General features: G+C 36.1%; 1 protein-coding gene across 1 annotated transcript in view; it reads left to right on the top strand.

Annotated features, from left to right (window-relative positions):
* Positions 1-1142: 1142 nt before the first annotated feature.
* LOC106467379 (zinc finger protein ZIC 4-like) overlaps positions 1143-14002 on the top strand; it is a 20706-nt gene continuing 7846 nt past the window's right edge. Inside the window, exon 1 of the mRNA XM_022395555.1 lies at positions 1143-2184. Coding sequence (XP_022251263.1) covers positions 1143-2184 — 1042 coding nt within the window. The remainder of the gene's footprint in view (positions 2185-14002) is intronic.

Below are 14002 nucleotides of genomic sequence, written 5' to 3'. Positions count from 1 at the left end.
GCCACATTAATCTTAGAAATATTAGAAGAATTCTGCAAACAATGGATTATGAAAACGTTAGTTATAAAAAATTGCACAAACGTTTTCGTGAAATATTGGTAATTTAATTTACCAATATGTAGTTTACAGGAGAAGAAGAGTGTTCTTCACGTGTAAACAGCGTGCTAAGTAAAATTCAATGACGAGGAACCTACTTTGAGACTAATAATGCTTGGAGGCGGCTTTAATGAAGATGACAAAATCTTGTCGAAACGTTGTACATTTGCTATTATGTTAAACTTATATTATAGTTTTTCTTCATTACACATTCAAGCCGTCTCCAAGCTTTATTATTCAACTATCGAAGTTCGTGTTCTGATATTTTTCTTTTCATCTTCAACAGTAAGAAAGTAAAAAACAACAACAACAGAACATAAATTTCGATAGTGAACTAAAAACTGAGGCCTACTTCTTACATTGTAAACGACTACTTACTACTAGAGTTTGAACTGAATGTATTGTTATGTATCCGTATTTGGTAGCGATACAGAAAAATGCATTCTGTACAAACTGAAATTTATAAATAGTATGTTTTATAGTAAAGAAACGCGTATTTGTATTCTGGTTAGAGTCGCTTGTTCTACGCAAGTAACATTTAAATACCTTGCTAAATATCGCTTCGGTTTAAAATAGGCTTAGAAAAAATATTACAGAATATTTTCAACACTTAAAACCTGGCGTTTCATCGGGTGCACAATAGCTACGACAACCATAATGAAGAAATTATATATTCATAATTGGAATACTTCATTTACACCGTTTTTATTTAATACGTGGTTTTGAATTAGGAAAAAAAAGCTTGACAGAAGAGTGTCCTCGTGTAAAATATTTATTATACGCTTATTTTCTTCCCTTTCCATCGTAATACATGCGTTTTGAATTTTTGATTGACAGTTTTAACCGTGAGTCACGCCTAGAACAGACATACAACCAGGATGACGATTCGCTGATTTTAAATATTCCTGCCTACTTTTGTACAGTATCCAATCAACTGGTGGTATACTCCCCTTGAATGTGTTGCACAGCGGGAGGCCAACTGGCAGAACAACGAGGAAACTATTCGTCAGCGCCGTCAAGGAACAGTGCACGCGGAAAATTGGTCGATGACGCTTGCGTTGACTAGCACGATTATGGATCATGGGTTAAGTAAGCGGAATCCTACACTCTGCTTAGTAGACATGGCTACTTCGTACGTTCCGTCTCATGCTAGCATCACTCATTCACACCCAGGCTTCAATGGTGTGTCGGCGGGATATCCTCTGAGTCAGGCCGTTGCTGCAGCTACCCACAACCGCGGATCTCAGGAACAAAGTGTATCGGACATGTTGAGCCCGTTCATGGACACAACCCACATGGGTGGTATCAAACTATCCCCACCTCACGTAATGCCAGGAGACCTGACGGCTCAAGGAAACCACCAGTTCCCTTCCCAGACAAATGGGTACGGCGTTTCTCATCCTCATCATCATCATCACGGTCACGTCAGCAGCTATGCCGCCCTTAATGGCAACGGTCCATCTCATCATGGAATGTTCGTTCCCTCCTCAGCTGCACTTCATGTTGCCCATCATACGGGTGACCCGGCATCCACTCACGTGCTATTTCTTGGGTTTGATCACCCGTCAGCACATCACGCGGGGCACGTGAACGGCCAAGTAAGGCTTTCTCTTTCCAGTACAGACATGTATGGCCGGGCAGACACCTTCAATCAAATGACCGGGCCAAGGACAGATCACCTGCCTGCTACTTATGGGCCAATGAATATGGGGCACATGAATATGGGACCCCATGGTCCTGGGGCCTTTTTTAGATATATGCGTCATCCCATAAAGCAGGAAATAACGTGCTTATGGGTTGAATCAGATGAACCAACATTACACAAAGCATGTAACAAGACTTTTACATCGATGCACGAGATAGTCGCCCATCTGACGATAGATCATGTGGGGGGAACAGAATCCAATAACCACGCCTGCTTTTGGCAAGACTGTCCTCGCAATGGGAGACCTTTTAAAGCCAAGTACAAGCTGGTCAACCACTTACGGGTGCACACGGGCGAGAAGCCTTTCCCTTGTCCTTTCCCCGGCTGCGGCAAAGTGTTCGCTAGGAGCGAAAACTTGAAAATCCACAAAAGAACACACACAGGTAAGTGGCTTTTTGTTGCACGTCTCAATATTTCTACTTCAATCTAAGGATTTGAAAATATATTTAGTAGCTGAGAAGCCTCAGGGGAATATACTAAGAAAACAGCTTAGGGATTTATTTTAAGATGAACAAATATAATCCACCAATTACAGCGGATGATATTTACAGTTGTCGCTGTTGTTGTTTTCTTTTTAGTAGAAAGCTGCTACACAATGAATTATCTGCACTCTGTTCACCGCTGGAAATCGAACCTCGAATTTTAGCGGTGTAAGTCCGTAAACTTAAAGCTGACCAACAGGGGGACAAAAGCATAAAGCTACACTACACAGAAGACTATATATGCTCTGCCCACCGCGGGTATCGAAATCTGATCTTAAGCGTTAGAAGCCCATAGATTTACCGTTAAGCCACCGGGTGGGGTGGGGGGTGGGTAATATTTCCAAACGTGAGGTACAATACTCTTCGACTATCTTTTGATAAATGTATACACTACATTTAAACCTTCATTGTTTGGGCTAAGTTCATAGACTTTGTGGGTTCTACGTTTAATTTGACACCTACCGTTTCTACCGTTATAAAACATCAGGTAGACAACTGTGTTATACTCGGAAAAAAGATGAAGCCTAAAACGTTGTAGATTGAAGTATGTTTTCACAAGAATTATGTAAAGCTGCTTATCTTGATACTGTCTTTGAAACAAACAGTTCAGTTTCATAACAATTAATATTAACTTCCAATCAGAGCAAGCGAAACTGAAAATCATCTTGATAGTGTGATAATGAGTATAGCTAACTAAATATTTTTTTTTTTACGTTCTCGTCCATAAAAATTAAATTACATTATTTCATCACTGGGCACCCTCGCTGTTAACAATATTTTTTGCTGTATACCCATTAATATCTTACGGGTTTTGACCAGCTTGGAAGGTTTAGGTTAGTTATGTATTGCAACCAATACTCTTAATGAAAGAAATAATAAAGTATACTTTACTCAGGGAAATCATAGTACTTAAAGCTACCGACTAATGTTTGGGTGTTCCCTGAGTAGAGTATATGATAAACATTAGTCGGTAGCTTTAAGTACTATCATATACTCTACTCAGGGAACACCCAAACATTAGTCGGTAGCTTTAAATACGATCATATACTCTACTCAGGGAACACCCAAACATTAGTCGGTAGCTTTAAGTACTATCATAGTTTAAATGCCCCAGAGGGTCAGCGGTAAATCTGAATGCTTATATCGCTAAAAACCGGGTTTCGATACCCATGGTCGGCACAGCACAGATGGCTCCTTGCGTAGCTTTGTGCTTAATTACAAACATACTCAGATTAAATGCTCATTGAACATCACAAAAGTATAACAAATTTCAAGCTGAGCTTTCCAAAACTCATCCTAAAAATGGCTTGTGACCAATGAAAACCCGTTAAACTGTTCGGACAGTGCACGTTATTACGCCACATCCTACTATATAGGTGTGGAGCCAAGTAGCGGGACATTACCAATAAAACTAATGTTTCTGGTGATACAAAATAATAGATAATACTGAATCGTACAATAAATAGTTAAAATATTAGTTCTGTAATTAACATTTAACAATGTTGAATATAATACAAAGAAAACAATATATTACGATATGTTTTTAACTAACCTCTCATATCGAGTGTGTAAATAATCGTAATGCTCAGTAACTTCTTCTTTAACTATAATATGTTCATTGTTGTTAATAGTGAACGTTTTGAAGTATGTCATGGATTGTCTGTTATAGGCATGTTTAGCTTGTAAGTTGTATTGAAACCGCTGTACCTATATATAATGCTAACATCTGTGCCTTCATGTTCTTGTTTTTATCACTTTTGTAGAATAAGCTATACATTAAACTTCAGATTTTGTTTTGTTCTACCAAAACTTATGTCTTAAAAACCAAATGGTAAAAAAGTGCATAACTTAAAATCACTGGATAAGGGTAAACAAATTACAAGGACAACGTTTCGACTAAACGACCCTCATCAGTTTGAGCCATTTTCTTGTACTGTCTGATCTTATCATGATGCAGTCCTGTGAATTTCTTATTCTGTAGCATTCACAACTGACTGGCACGAGCTAGTCTAAGAACAAGAAAAATACTGACCGAGGTGACCAAAGGAATTACTATTTGTGTTACCATTTTAACATGTATATAAAACTAAACGTACATCAGATCTAAACATCTTGAAGCTGGTGATATGAAATAAGAAATGATTATTGCAACAGCATAAGCCAATAAAAATAGTGGCTAAAATTACCACCAGTCTTACTGTGAAGCAATATCGCGTTCAATGAACCAAAGTTGCTTTTAACTACATAGTAGGTTACGTGTTATGTATTCACCATGAACAGCATCTTACGTTACGCCTGGACGACGGTTACGTCAGATACCCTACGCTTCACAGCAACCTCTTATTTAGAAATGATGACCAGTATGACAGTCAGCAGCACCCACCACCTACGCGGCTACTTTTAACCGAAAAGCGGGATTGACCGCAATGGCTAATAACACACCAACAGCTGAAAGTGCGGAGTGTGTACAGTGGCTTACGGTTGTTCGAACATGTCCCTTCCGTTACGTAGCCCGGCACGCTAACCACTAGGCCACACCTGGCTCACGTATATTCAAGATGTGGCTGACGGTAAATGTTGCACACCTGACTCATGTATATTCAAGTTTCGGCTGACGGTAAATGTTGCACACCTGGCTCATGTACTTTCAAGTATCGGCTGACAGTTGATGTTGCACACCTGGCTCCTGTATATTCAAGTTTCGGCTGACGGTAAATGTTGCACACCTGGCTCATGTATGTTCAAGATGTGGCTGACGGTAGATATTACACACCTGGCTCATGTACTTTCAAGTTTCGGCTGACGGTAGATATTACACACCTGGCTCATGTATATTCAAGATGTGGTTGACGGTAGATGTTGCACACGTGGCTCATGTACTTTCAAGTTTCGGCTGACGGTAGATATTTTATAGCTATTAGTGTACCCTGTGTTTTGCATAACATGTATACAGGTCAGAAGGAAATGAACAACACATTTTCTGACCAATCTATTTTTGGGCTATCATGGGAAATATTCACTGATTCTTGGGGACCTTGTTAAAATATCACCCCTAAACACTTTCAAACTACTGTTGCAGTTTTAATTTATTCAAATATAATAAAAATTATTTTAGCGTGATCACAAAGATGTAATTCCCAAAACAAATGAAAATTATGTAGGCCTATTATCGGGCGATTATGTAGGCCTATTAACGGGCGATTATGTAGGCCTATTATCGGGCGATTATGTAGGCCTATTAACGGGCGATTATGTAGGCCTATTATCGGGCGATTAGTAACTTCATAGGTTGATTTAAATTACCAAAGTAACTAATTTTACTACCTCACTCTTATAATAGGCTATTAACCTTTGTCACAAAAAAAAACCTAAAAATTAGCATATGAAGAAGGAAACATCGTTTGATCTAACTATCTGCTAAGTTTAGCAAATGATCACTTGCTGAAAAAGTAGATCCTTTGACTGCCTACACCATCTACTGTCTTGCATTAGGTCACTTCAGATGTAAACATTGTTATTAGCGAGAATTAGGTCACTTCAGATGTATTCGCTATTAACAATATTAATATTTACATCTGAAGTGACCTAATTCGTTAATAGGGAGAATTAGGTCACTTCAGATGTAAATATTGTTAATAGCGAGAATTAGGTCACTTCAGATATAAATATTGTTAATAGCGAGAATTAGATCACTTCAGATGTATATATTGTTAATAGCGAGAATTAGGTCACTTCAGATGTATATATTGTTAATAGCGAGAATTAGGTTACTTCAGATATAAATATTGTTAATAGCGAGAATTAGGTCACTTCAGATGTATATATTGTTAATAGCGAGAATTAGGTCACTTCAGATATAAATATTGTTAATAGCGAGAATTAGCTCACTTCAGATATAAATATTGTTAATAACGAGAATTAGCTCACTTCAGATATAAATATTGTTAATAGCGAGAATTAGCTCACTTCAGATATAAATATTGTTAATAACGAGAATTAGCTCACTTCAGATATAAATATTGTTAATAGCGAGAATTAGCTCACTTCAGATATAAATATTGTTAACAGCGAGAATATGAAACTGGTGAATTAATGCATTCTAAATGTTATAGATATTATTAGTTCTACTAGGTGTGTAATATTAGGGAAAAATACGAAAATATGTTAAATGTGATTTTTCTTTGGTGTACTCGCACTGTGGATCTCAGAATTTGTGGTTTGCATCCCCTTGTAGAAACAAAAAAGGGGGTTCGACGCCTTAGGATCTTGGATGCACTATAATAGTAACGGTAAATCCTACTGTTTAGTCAGACCAAGGATTGTCGGTCGGAGGGACGGCCATGTGCAGATAGGCCATTGTGGAAGTTTGCGAAAATTCTAGAAAACAAACAGTCTTTACATGTTGTTTCGTAAGTTTAATATGACGTTGTACTGATTGATATATAATGAATTTCTCGGAAAGTATAATAATTAGACGGGATACCGTTATTGCAATTTGAAAGTCGCTCGTCAGCCGTATATTAAGTCTTGTAACGTTTTAGACTGATTATGTAAGTAATGTTAATGGACAGTATTTTGTCAGACGTAAAATTCAGTAAATGGAAAAAAAACGTCTAGACTGGCTTGATAACTTTTAAACAACACAACTAAATATAGGGCTCAGGTAAAAAATAAAAAAATCAACATATTTATCATTTAAAAATAACCGTATTTATTGTTAACATAGCAGAAATTCAACCTGTGGCAGGCACATGTTTTTGCAAATAGTCCACTCGCTCCCCCTGTGGTTTTTAAAGCTATTTAAAAATTTAAAAGCGTAGCAAGTCTTATAAAACCTATTCTTTAGTACTGTATTTAATGATTATTGTTTGGTACACGAAATATCATGTCGCTACATATTATCGCCTGTAAAAATCACTTGTTGATACTACTTTTTCAAGGCCCCGGCATGGCCAGGTGGTTAGGGCGTTCGATTCGAAATCTGAGGGTCGCGGGTTCGAATCCCCGTTCCACCAAACATGCTCGCCCTTTCAACCGTAGGGGCGTTATAAAGTGACGGTCAATCCCACTATTCCTTGGTAAAAGAGTAGCCCAAGAGTTGGCGGTGGGTGGTGATGACTAGCTGCTTTCCCTCTATTCTTACACTGCTAAATTAGGGACGGCTAGCGCAGATAGCCCTCGTGTAGCTTTGCGCGAAATTCTAAACAAACATAGTTTTTCTATCTAGAATCAATACAAAAACAAAATATTCAATAATAAAAAACTGTTGCTTAAGTTATCTTGATACAGCGACTTAGTTATAATTAACTTTTATGTTAATTTGTCGTTATAAATATGTTTTTATTATAAACATTGTCTTGTATTTGAGACTAATGTAAATCTCTTAAGCTGTCCAAACTTCGTGAGATATTATTGGATTTACGACCGCAGATATCGTTAACAGCGAGGATATCCAACTGATGATGCATTCTAATCTTTAAAAGTAGTAACGTTAGAAAAGTATACTTCATTATCTATAATGATCACCAGGTTGATTTTAGTTTTGCTATAATTACATTGCTTACGAAAATTATTATTTACAACAAAACATTGAGTAACGCCTTAGTTAAAGAAATGATCAGTTTCAGTAGGAATGGTCATGTGGTTAGGTCGAATACCTTTACCGAACACGCGCGTCCTTTCAACCATAAGGGTGTTATAATATGACGATGTATCCCACTTTTCGTTGGTAAGAGAGTAGCCCAAGAGTTAAGCTGTGGATGATGTTGACTAGCTGCCTTCTCTCTAACCCATCACTTCTAAATGAGGGACAGCTAGCGCAGATAGCCCTCGAGTAATGTTGCGAGAAATTCAAACAAATGAAGTTCTGAAAACATGGAACAAGACTAGCCTTGCCGCAGTTCCGTTGTCCGAAAGATAAGTGAACCAGTCAGAATAATTTTTTTACATCTTTGAGCATCAGAATTTTTCAAACCACAACAAAAACAATGTAACTTATCGCGTCTCTCCCCAAAAAAGTACCCGGAGTTGTATACCAATTAACTACTCAGCCATTTATATAGGTGAAACCCGACACACCTTTAGCAATAGAGATAAACGAACATAGAAGACTTCTTACGTCACGCCCAATTAAAAGTTCTTGTTAGCGGAACGTGCTGTCTAGAATTCTCACAGCTATGGTAAACCTATAATAAAAGCAATTTCAAAATAACGTGACAAATAAAATAGAACGTTCAGGTAATTCTAAAGTTTAAAAAAATGAACTCACACATTTTTTTTTTTGAAGTCATTTATTTTCCTATTGAAATTAAATTTTTTTGCAATTCACCACAATTTATATTCAATCTGTTGTTTATAACTTACTGAGGATGGGGAATTTCACAGAGGCATCTGAACCATTTGCCCAACCGCTTCCTGCTGATCGTTTCTCTGCAATAACATTAAGAAAACCTAATTGTTGTTGTTTGTTATTAAGCACAAAGCTACACAAAGGACTATCTGTGCCTGCCCACCACAAATATAGAAACCTGGTTTCTAGCAGTAAAAGTACGGAGACATACCGCTGTGCCACTAGAGGTGGGCAAACCTAATTGAAAAACAACAGTTGAAAACTATTATAGATAACTGGATGTTAATGCTGTTTCGTTTTTATAAATTTAATTTGATTCATAAAGTTTTATCATTGTATGCTTTAATTATTACAAAATACAAATTTAGCATCAGATGAGGAGATTTACTTGTTCGTTTCTTCTCCTGAACAAAATGAACTAAGCGACCAAGACAGAGACTTCTATGACACAAACATTGCAGTACTTTTAAAGAGAAAACAGCCAGCCGGTAGCAACCCGCATCCTAATGTAGCTATTTTTAACTTAGCCATCCCTAATTTTGAACTACTGGCCAGAAAGATGGAAGCCAATCAGCAACAACTGCTCTCTGGATATGAATATAATAAAGAGAATGACTGAAACTCTTATAACGCACCCATAGCTGAAAGTGTGGAGGGTGTTCGGCAGCATCGCGGCGCGAACCCTAGCCTTTCCGACCAAAAACCTGACACATTAATAACTAGGCTTTGGTTCTTTAACCTTACGAAAAAAACTTTAATAATTTTTGTTTCATATATCATTCACAAAACTCTAAGTTAACCGGATATTATTGCGTTCACACTCTGCTTATTGTTATTTATTTTTTTCAGTCAAGAGTAAATTTGAAATGATTTTGCTGGTAACATTTCTAATAAAACAAAATGGTTTTGGACAGTTAAGTAACATCTCAAAAGTGCTAAAAGATGAAATTTCAAGGAGTTGGAGCGCAAGCCAAGATCGTAATGTATTCATTTTCTAATACTGTTGAAATTTAATCGAAAATTTAGAAAGAACATATTTAAACGGTAACAATATAATAGAATGTACGATAAAACGTGCGACATATACATGTTTAATAAATAACATTATTACGAGAAAACATTATAAAGAAATACTTAAATATGAGTATAAAAACTGCAATTTTAGAATATTAATAATGATAACTATCAAATAAAAAACACAAAGAATCTGGAACTGATTAAATTAATGACAACGGGGAGGAGTCATGAGCGTCCGCAGAAATTTTTCCAGGGGGGGGGGGGAGCAAAGTAGTGTGAAATTGCGAATTGAATAAAATTTCATATACATATGCTGAATAAAGAAAGAAAGAGTTATGTTTCTCATTTTCCAGGGGGCACCCTCTTGCCCCCGTGAACACCCATGGGAGGAATTGATGTTATTATTTAGTGTTTGGTGATCATTGAATCTGTCCTTTCTAAACTTCCGATTCATTACGAAAACTACTCGATCCACAGCTAATATTGTTGTTTTTGTAGTTAGAATATTGTGAGCTAATTTTCTGAGGTTTTAACGCTGATGTTGGAATTTGAAGCAATTCCGAAACGTCCGTAATTGAAGATGCTTTTAGGTATTACCGTATTTTTAATATTTATCATAAAACTTCTTTTCCCACCTGATGAATCAGTTGCTCAAAATTCACTAATACTCTTAGATATGTTTTAACTTTTTCGCATAAAATTCTTGACAATAATATATTTATATATCCGAACTTTAAAACAGGTAGTTTTAAATTCTTCTAACACTAGAACTTAACCACACTAAGGTTTTAAGCGATTATTATTTTTTACGTGCATCTTTAGTTATAAATTGATTTGTTGAAGTAAATATTTGTATTTATGATGCTGACGTGTCGTATAAGGGTTTACACTGGAAAAAGAAGTTAAATGGGAAAATCAAACCGTACGTTTTTAGGCAACAATCCATGGTCATTTAAAAGAACATTTCAGAATGTCATATTTCAATAAGTGATAATTTCACCAAATTAGGAGTTCGATACCCGCTGCAGACACGACGCAGATAACGTATTTTATTGCAGTTTGAAGTTAGAACTAAACGAAGAAAAAAGTAAAAAATAATGCAGCATTACCGTCACTTAAGCGTCATCTGTTCTTATAAAAGATTTGTTTCAAGTCACTAATTTCTGAAAATCTCTTTTAAAATCTTAATAAATTATTAATAGGACTAAAATAATTAATTGCTCTACCTGTTTTCCGTTTATTTCAATTAAGAAAATATGCATTTCAGCTTATCAGCTTAGTGCTGCCACCTTTTGCTCAAGAGATAAATCTTACAGTTACATTACATACTTATACAGATCAGAAACATTTCAAAATGTTGATATTCTGATTCATTTGTTACTAAAATCCAAAGACTAACCAAGTTAAGTAACAATAAGATTTACAATGTACAACGTATAATTCCAGATGAGCAATTTATCCATAGATAAACAAGAAATTTTGTACTCAAATACGAATATTCCATCAGAGAAAATTAACTCACGGTTCTTTAGGAATGATTTTTGTGAATGCGTTTTACTTTATTCCACATGCAATTATTCTTTTCGTAAAGCTATCTCTTTGAAACCTAACGATAAGCATGATATGGTCACATTGAACAAACGAACTAGACAAGTTATACGATCATCTCAGTTGCCAACATCAGTCTTCGAGACTCACAAGAGAAAGAAGAATGTAATAATCAAATTCCTTTCCCGGATGTTTTGATCACTATATTGGTCACAAGAACTATCAAAGCTCTTTAAACTCAGGTAGATGAACATAAAGTTCACACAAACAGCTATCCTCATTTCACGTCCAATCTCACAAAGATAACATAAACAGGCATGATTAAGAACCTTACCATAAAACTGCTGAGTTTGACACCACAAGATGTGAAAAAAACAAAATATTTACCCAACATCAAGAGCATTTTTGAAACCAGCGACTTTCTCAAACCCTTTATTAAGTAAACTATTCAACCCAGTAAGTGTCGACAAAAAACTGCCATAAATAACCAAGATGACCAGCGGCTTTCTCAAACCCTTTATTAAGTAAGCTATTCAACCCAGTAAGTGTTGACAAGAAACTGCCATAAATAACCAAGATGACCAGCGGCTTTCTCAAACCCTTTATTAAGTAAGCTATTCAACCCAGTAAGTGTCGACAAAAAAAACTGCCATAAATAACCAAGATGACCAGCGGCTTTCTCAAACCCTTTATTAAGTAAGCTATTCAGCCCAGTAAGTGTCGACAAAAAAACTGCCATAAATAACCAAGATGACCAGCTTAACTCTCTGACCTATAGGACTCACTGTTGTATATCCATGAAATGAGTAAAAAGTTAAAGAAAATTATTTCAAAACAAGATTACAAATGATCAGGTTTAGACATTGAAACTTCGTAACAAAAGTGAAAACTCTGAAAAAGACGAGAACAGGTAAGGAATGGTTGATATATTCTTTGACTTTGTAGCTGTGATAAGAACCATGTTGGTGAAGTAGGACGGACAATGAGAACAAGGATAAAAGAACACCGTTATGGCGTACCTTGGAATCAAAACAAATGTCTAGAAATGCCATGAATAAAATGTATGGAACAAACTTCAAATCTCACCAAGAATCAAGTAGGAAAACTATGATAAAAAAACAACATAATAAAACATGGTGGACCAATAATGGGCATGAGCAAGGACTGGAAGAATAGAGATAATCACCCTGCATGGAGTGATACGTTAATAGCAAATTGCCCCCACGCCTGTGGATCAGCGTTAAGTTAACGGATTTATAACGCTAATATCAGAGGTTCGATCCCCAGCATTGAACAGAGTGCAGATAGCCCATTGTACATATATATATATATATATATATAATTCATGAGTAATTTGAAAATTAATTAATCTAAAAGTATAAATATTTCTAATTTGATGTCAAAGTAATGTTTAATGTACTGTTGCTAACTGCCGTATGAATATCACTCATTCGTGTATTGCACATATTAACGTTCTTTAGAATCTCTACCAGATACGTTTAAAAAATCTTCCTGAAGTTGAGTCTCAAGAATACTTCAACACCTATTTTGTTTCTCTTTAATTTCTTATCCACGTTATGACTGAAATATTTACAGTTTGTCACTGTCCCGGGTAATTATATTTCAAATCGAAAATAGTATATCATTTGATAACGACTAAGAGAAACGAGTACAGTGTTCAGTATCTTCGTAGCGTAGTTATTCTAGGGCCCGGCATGGCCAGGTGGATAAGGCGCTCGACTCGCAATCTGAGGTCGCCAGTTCCACCAAACATGTTCGCCCTTTCAACCTTAGGGGGCGTTATAATGTGACGGTAAATCCCACTATTCGTTGGTAAAAGAGTAGCCCAAGAGTTGGCGGTGGGTGGTGATGACTAGCTGCCTTCCCTCTAGTCTTACACTGCTAAATTAGGGACGGCTAGCGCAGATAGCCCTCATGTAGCTTTGCGCGAAATTCAAAAAACAAACAAACGTTATTCTAGATGTTATTTGGATAATTAAGTTATATGTTTTTCACAAAATTGTTAGCCTTATTTTTGCTGAATATTTTAGATGTTGAGTTTGAATGCAAATTTCGCAATGTATCATTGAAGCCCAGAGAAACTACAAGAATTTTTTATTATTGTATTGTCAGTTATTATTTACTGTTTTAACATTGACTTGCATCGTCAAATGTATGATATTTTTAGGGTGAAATACAACACAGCCTGCCAAAACTGTAAGGAACAATAACAGACAGCATCGAGTAGAAAACTGGTAAATCAGAGGCCTACGGCTGCTTACTTTTTGTGAGAAAGAGCATTGTGTTGAATGACAGCAATGTTTGCTTTCGTAGTGGAAATCTAGGACACCACAATAACAATATTGTTTTTGTGCCAGAAATCTAGAAACCAACAATAATATTTCCTTTCGTAGTGGAAATCTAGGACACCACAATAACAATATTGTTTTTGTGCTAGAAATCTAGAAACCAACAATAATATTTCCTTTCGTAGTGGAAATCTAGGACACCATAATAATAATATTGTTTTTGTGCCAGAAATCTAGAAACCAACAATAATATTTCCTTTCGTAGTGGAAATCTAGGACACCACAGTAATGTTTACCAGTAATCGATAGATTTTTCGGAAAACGTAATTTAATAATCAAGAAAAATACGAACGTAATTACACGAAGCATTTAATAAATAACGTTTAATAAATGCTTCATGTAATTATGTTCGTGCATTTCTTTATCAGCAATGTTTTGTTTCGCATTATAAACCTATCACACTACAATAATGTTTGGTTTCGTAGTAGTAGCCTGG

The sequence above is a fragment of the Limulus polyphemus genome, unplaced genomic scaffold (assembly GCF_000517525.1).
Source record: "Limulus polyphemus unplaced genomic scaffold, Limulus_polyphemus-2.1.2 Scaffold2592, whole genome shotgun sequence".
NCBI lineage: Eukaryota > Metazoa > Arthropoda > Merostomata > Xiphosura > Limulidae > Limulus > Limulus polyphemus.
The sequence above is the reverse complement of the archived record's forward strand: the minus strand, read 5'-3'. Positions and strand labels throughout refer to the sequence as shown.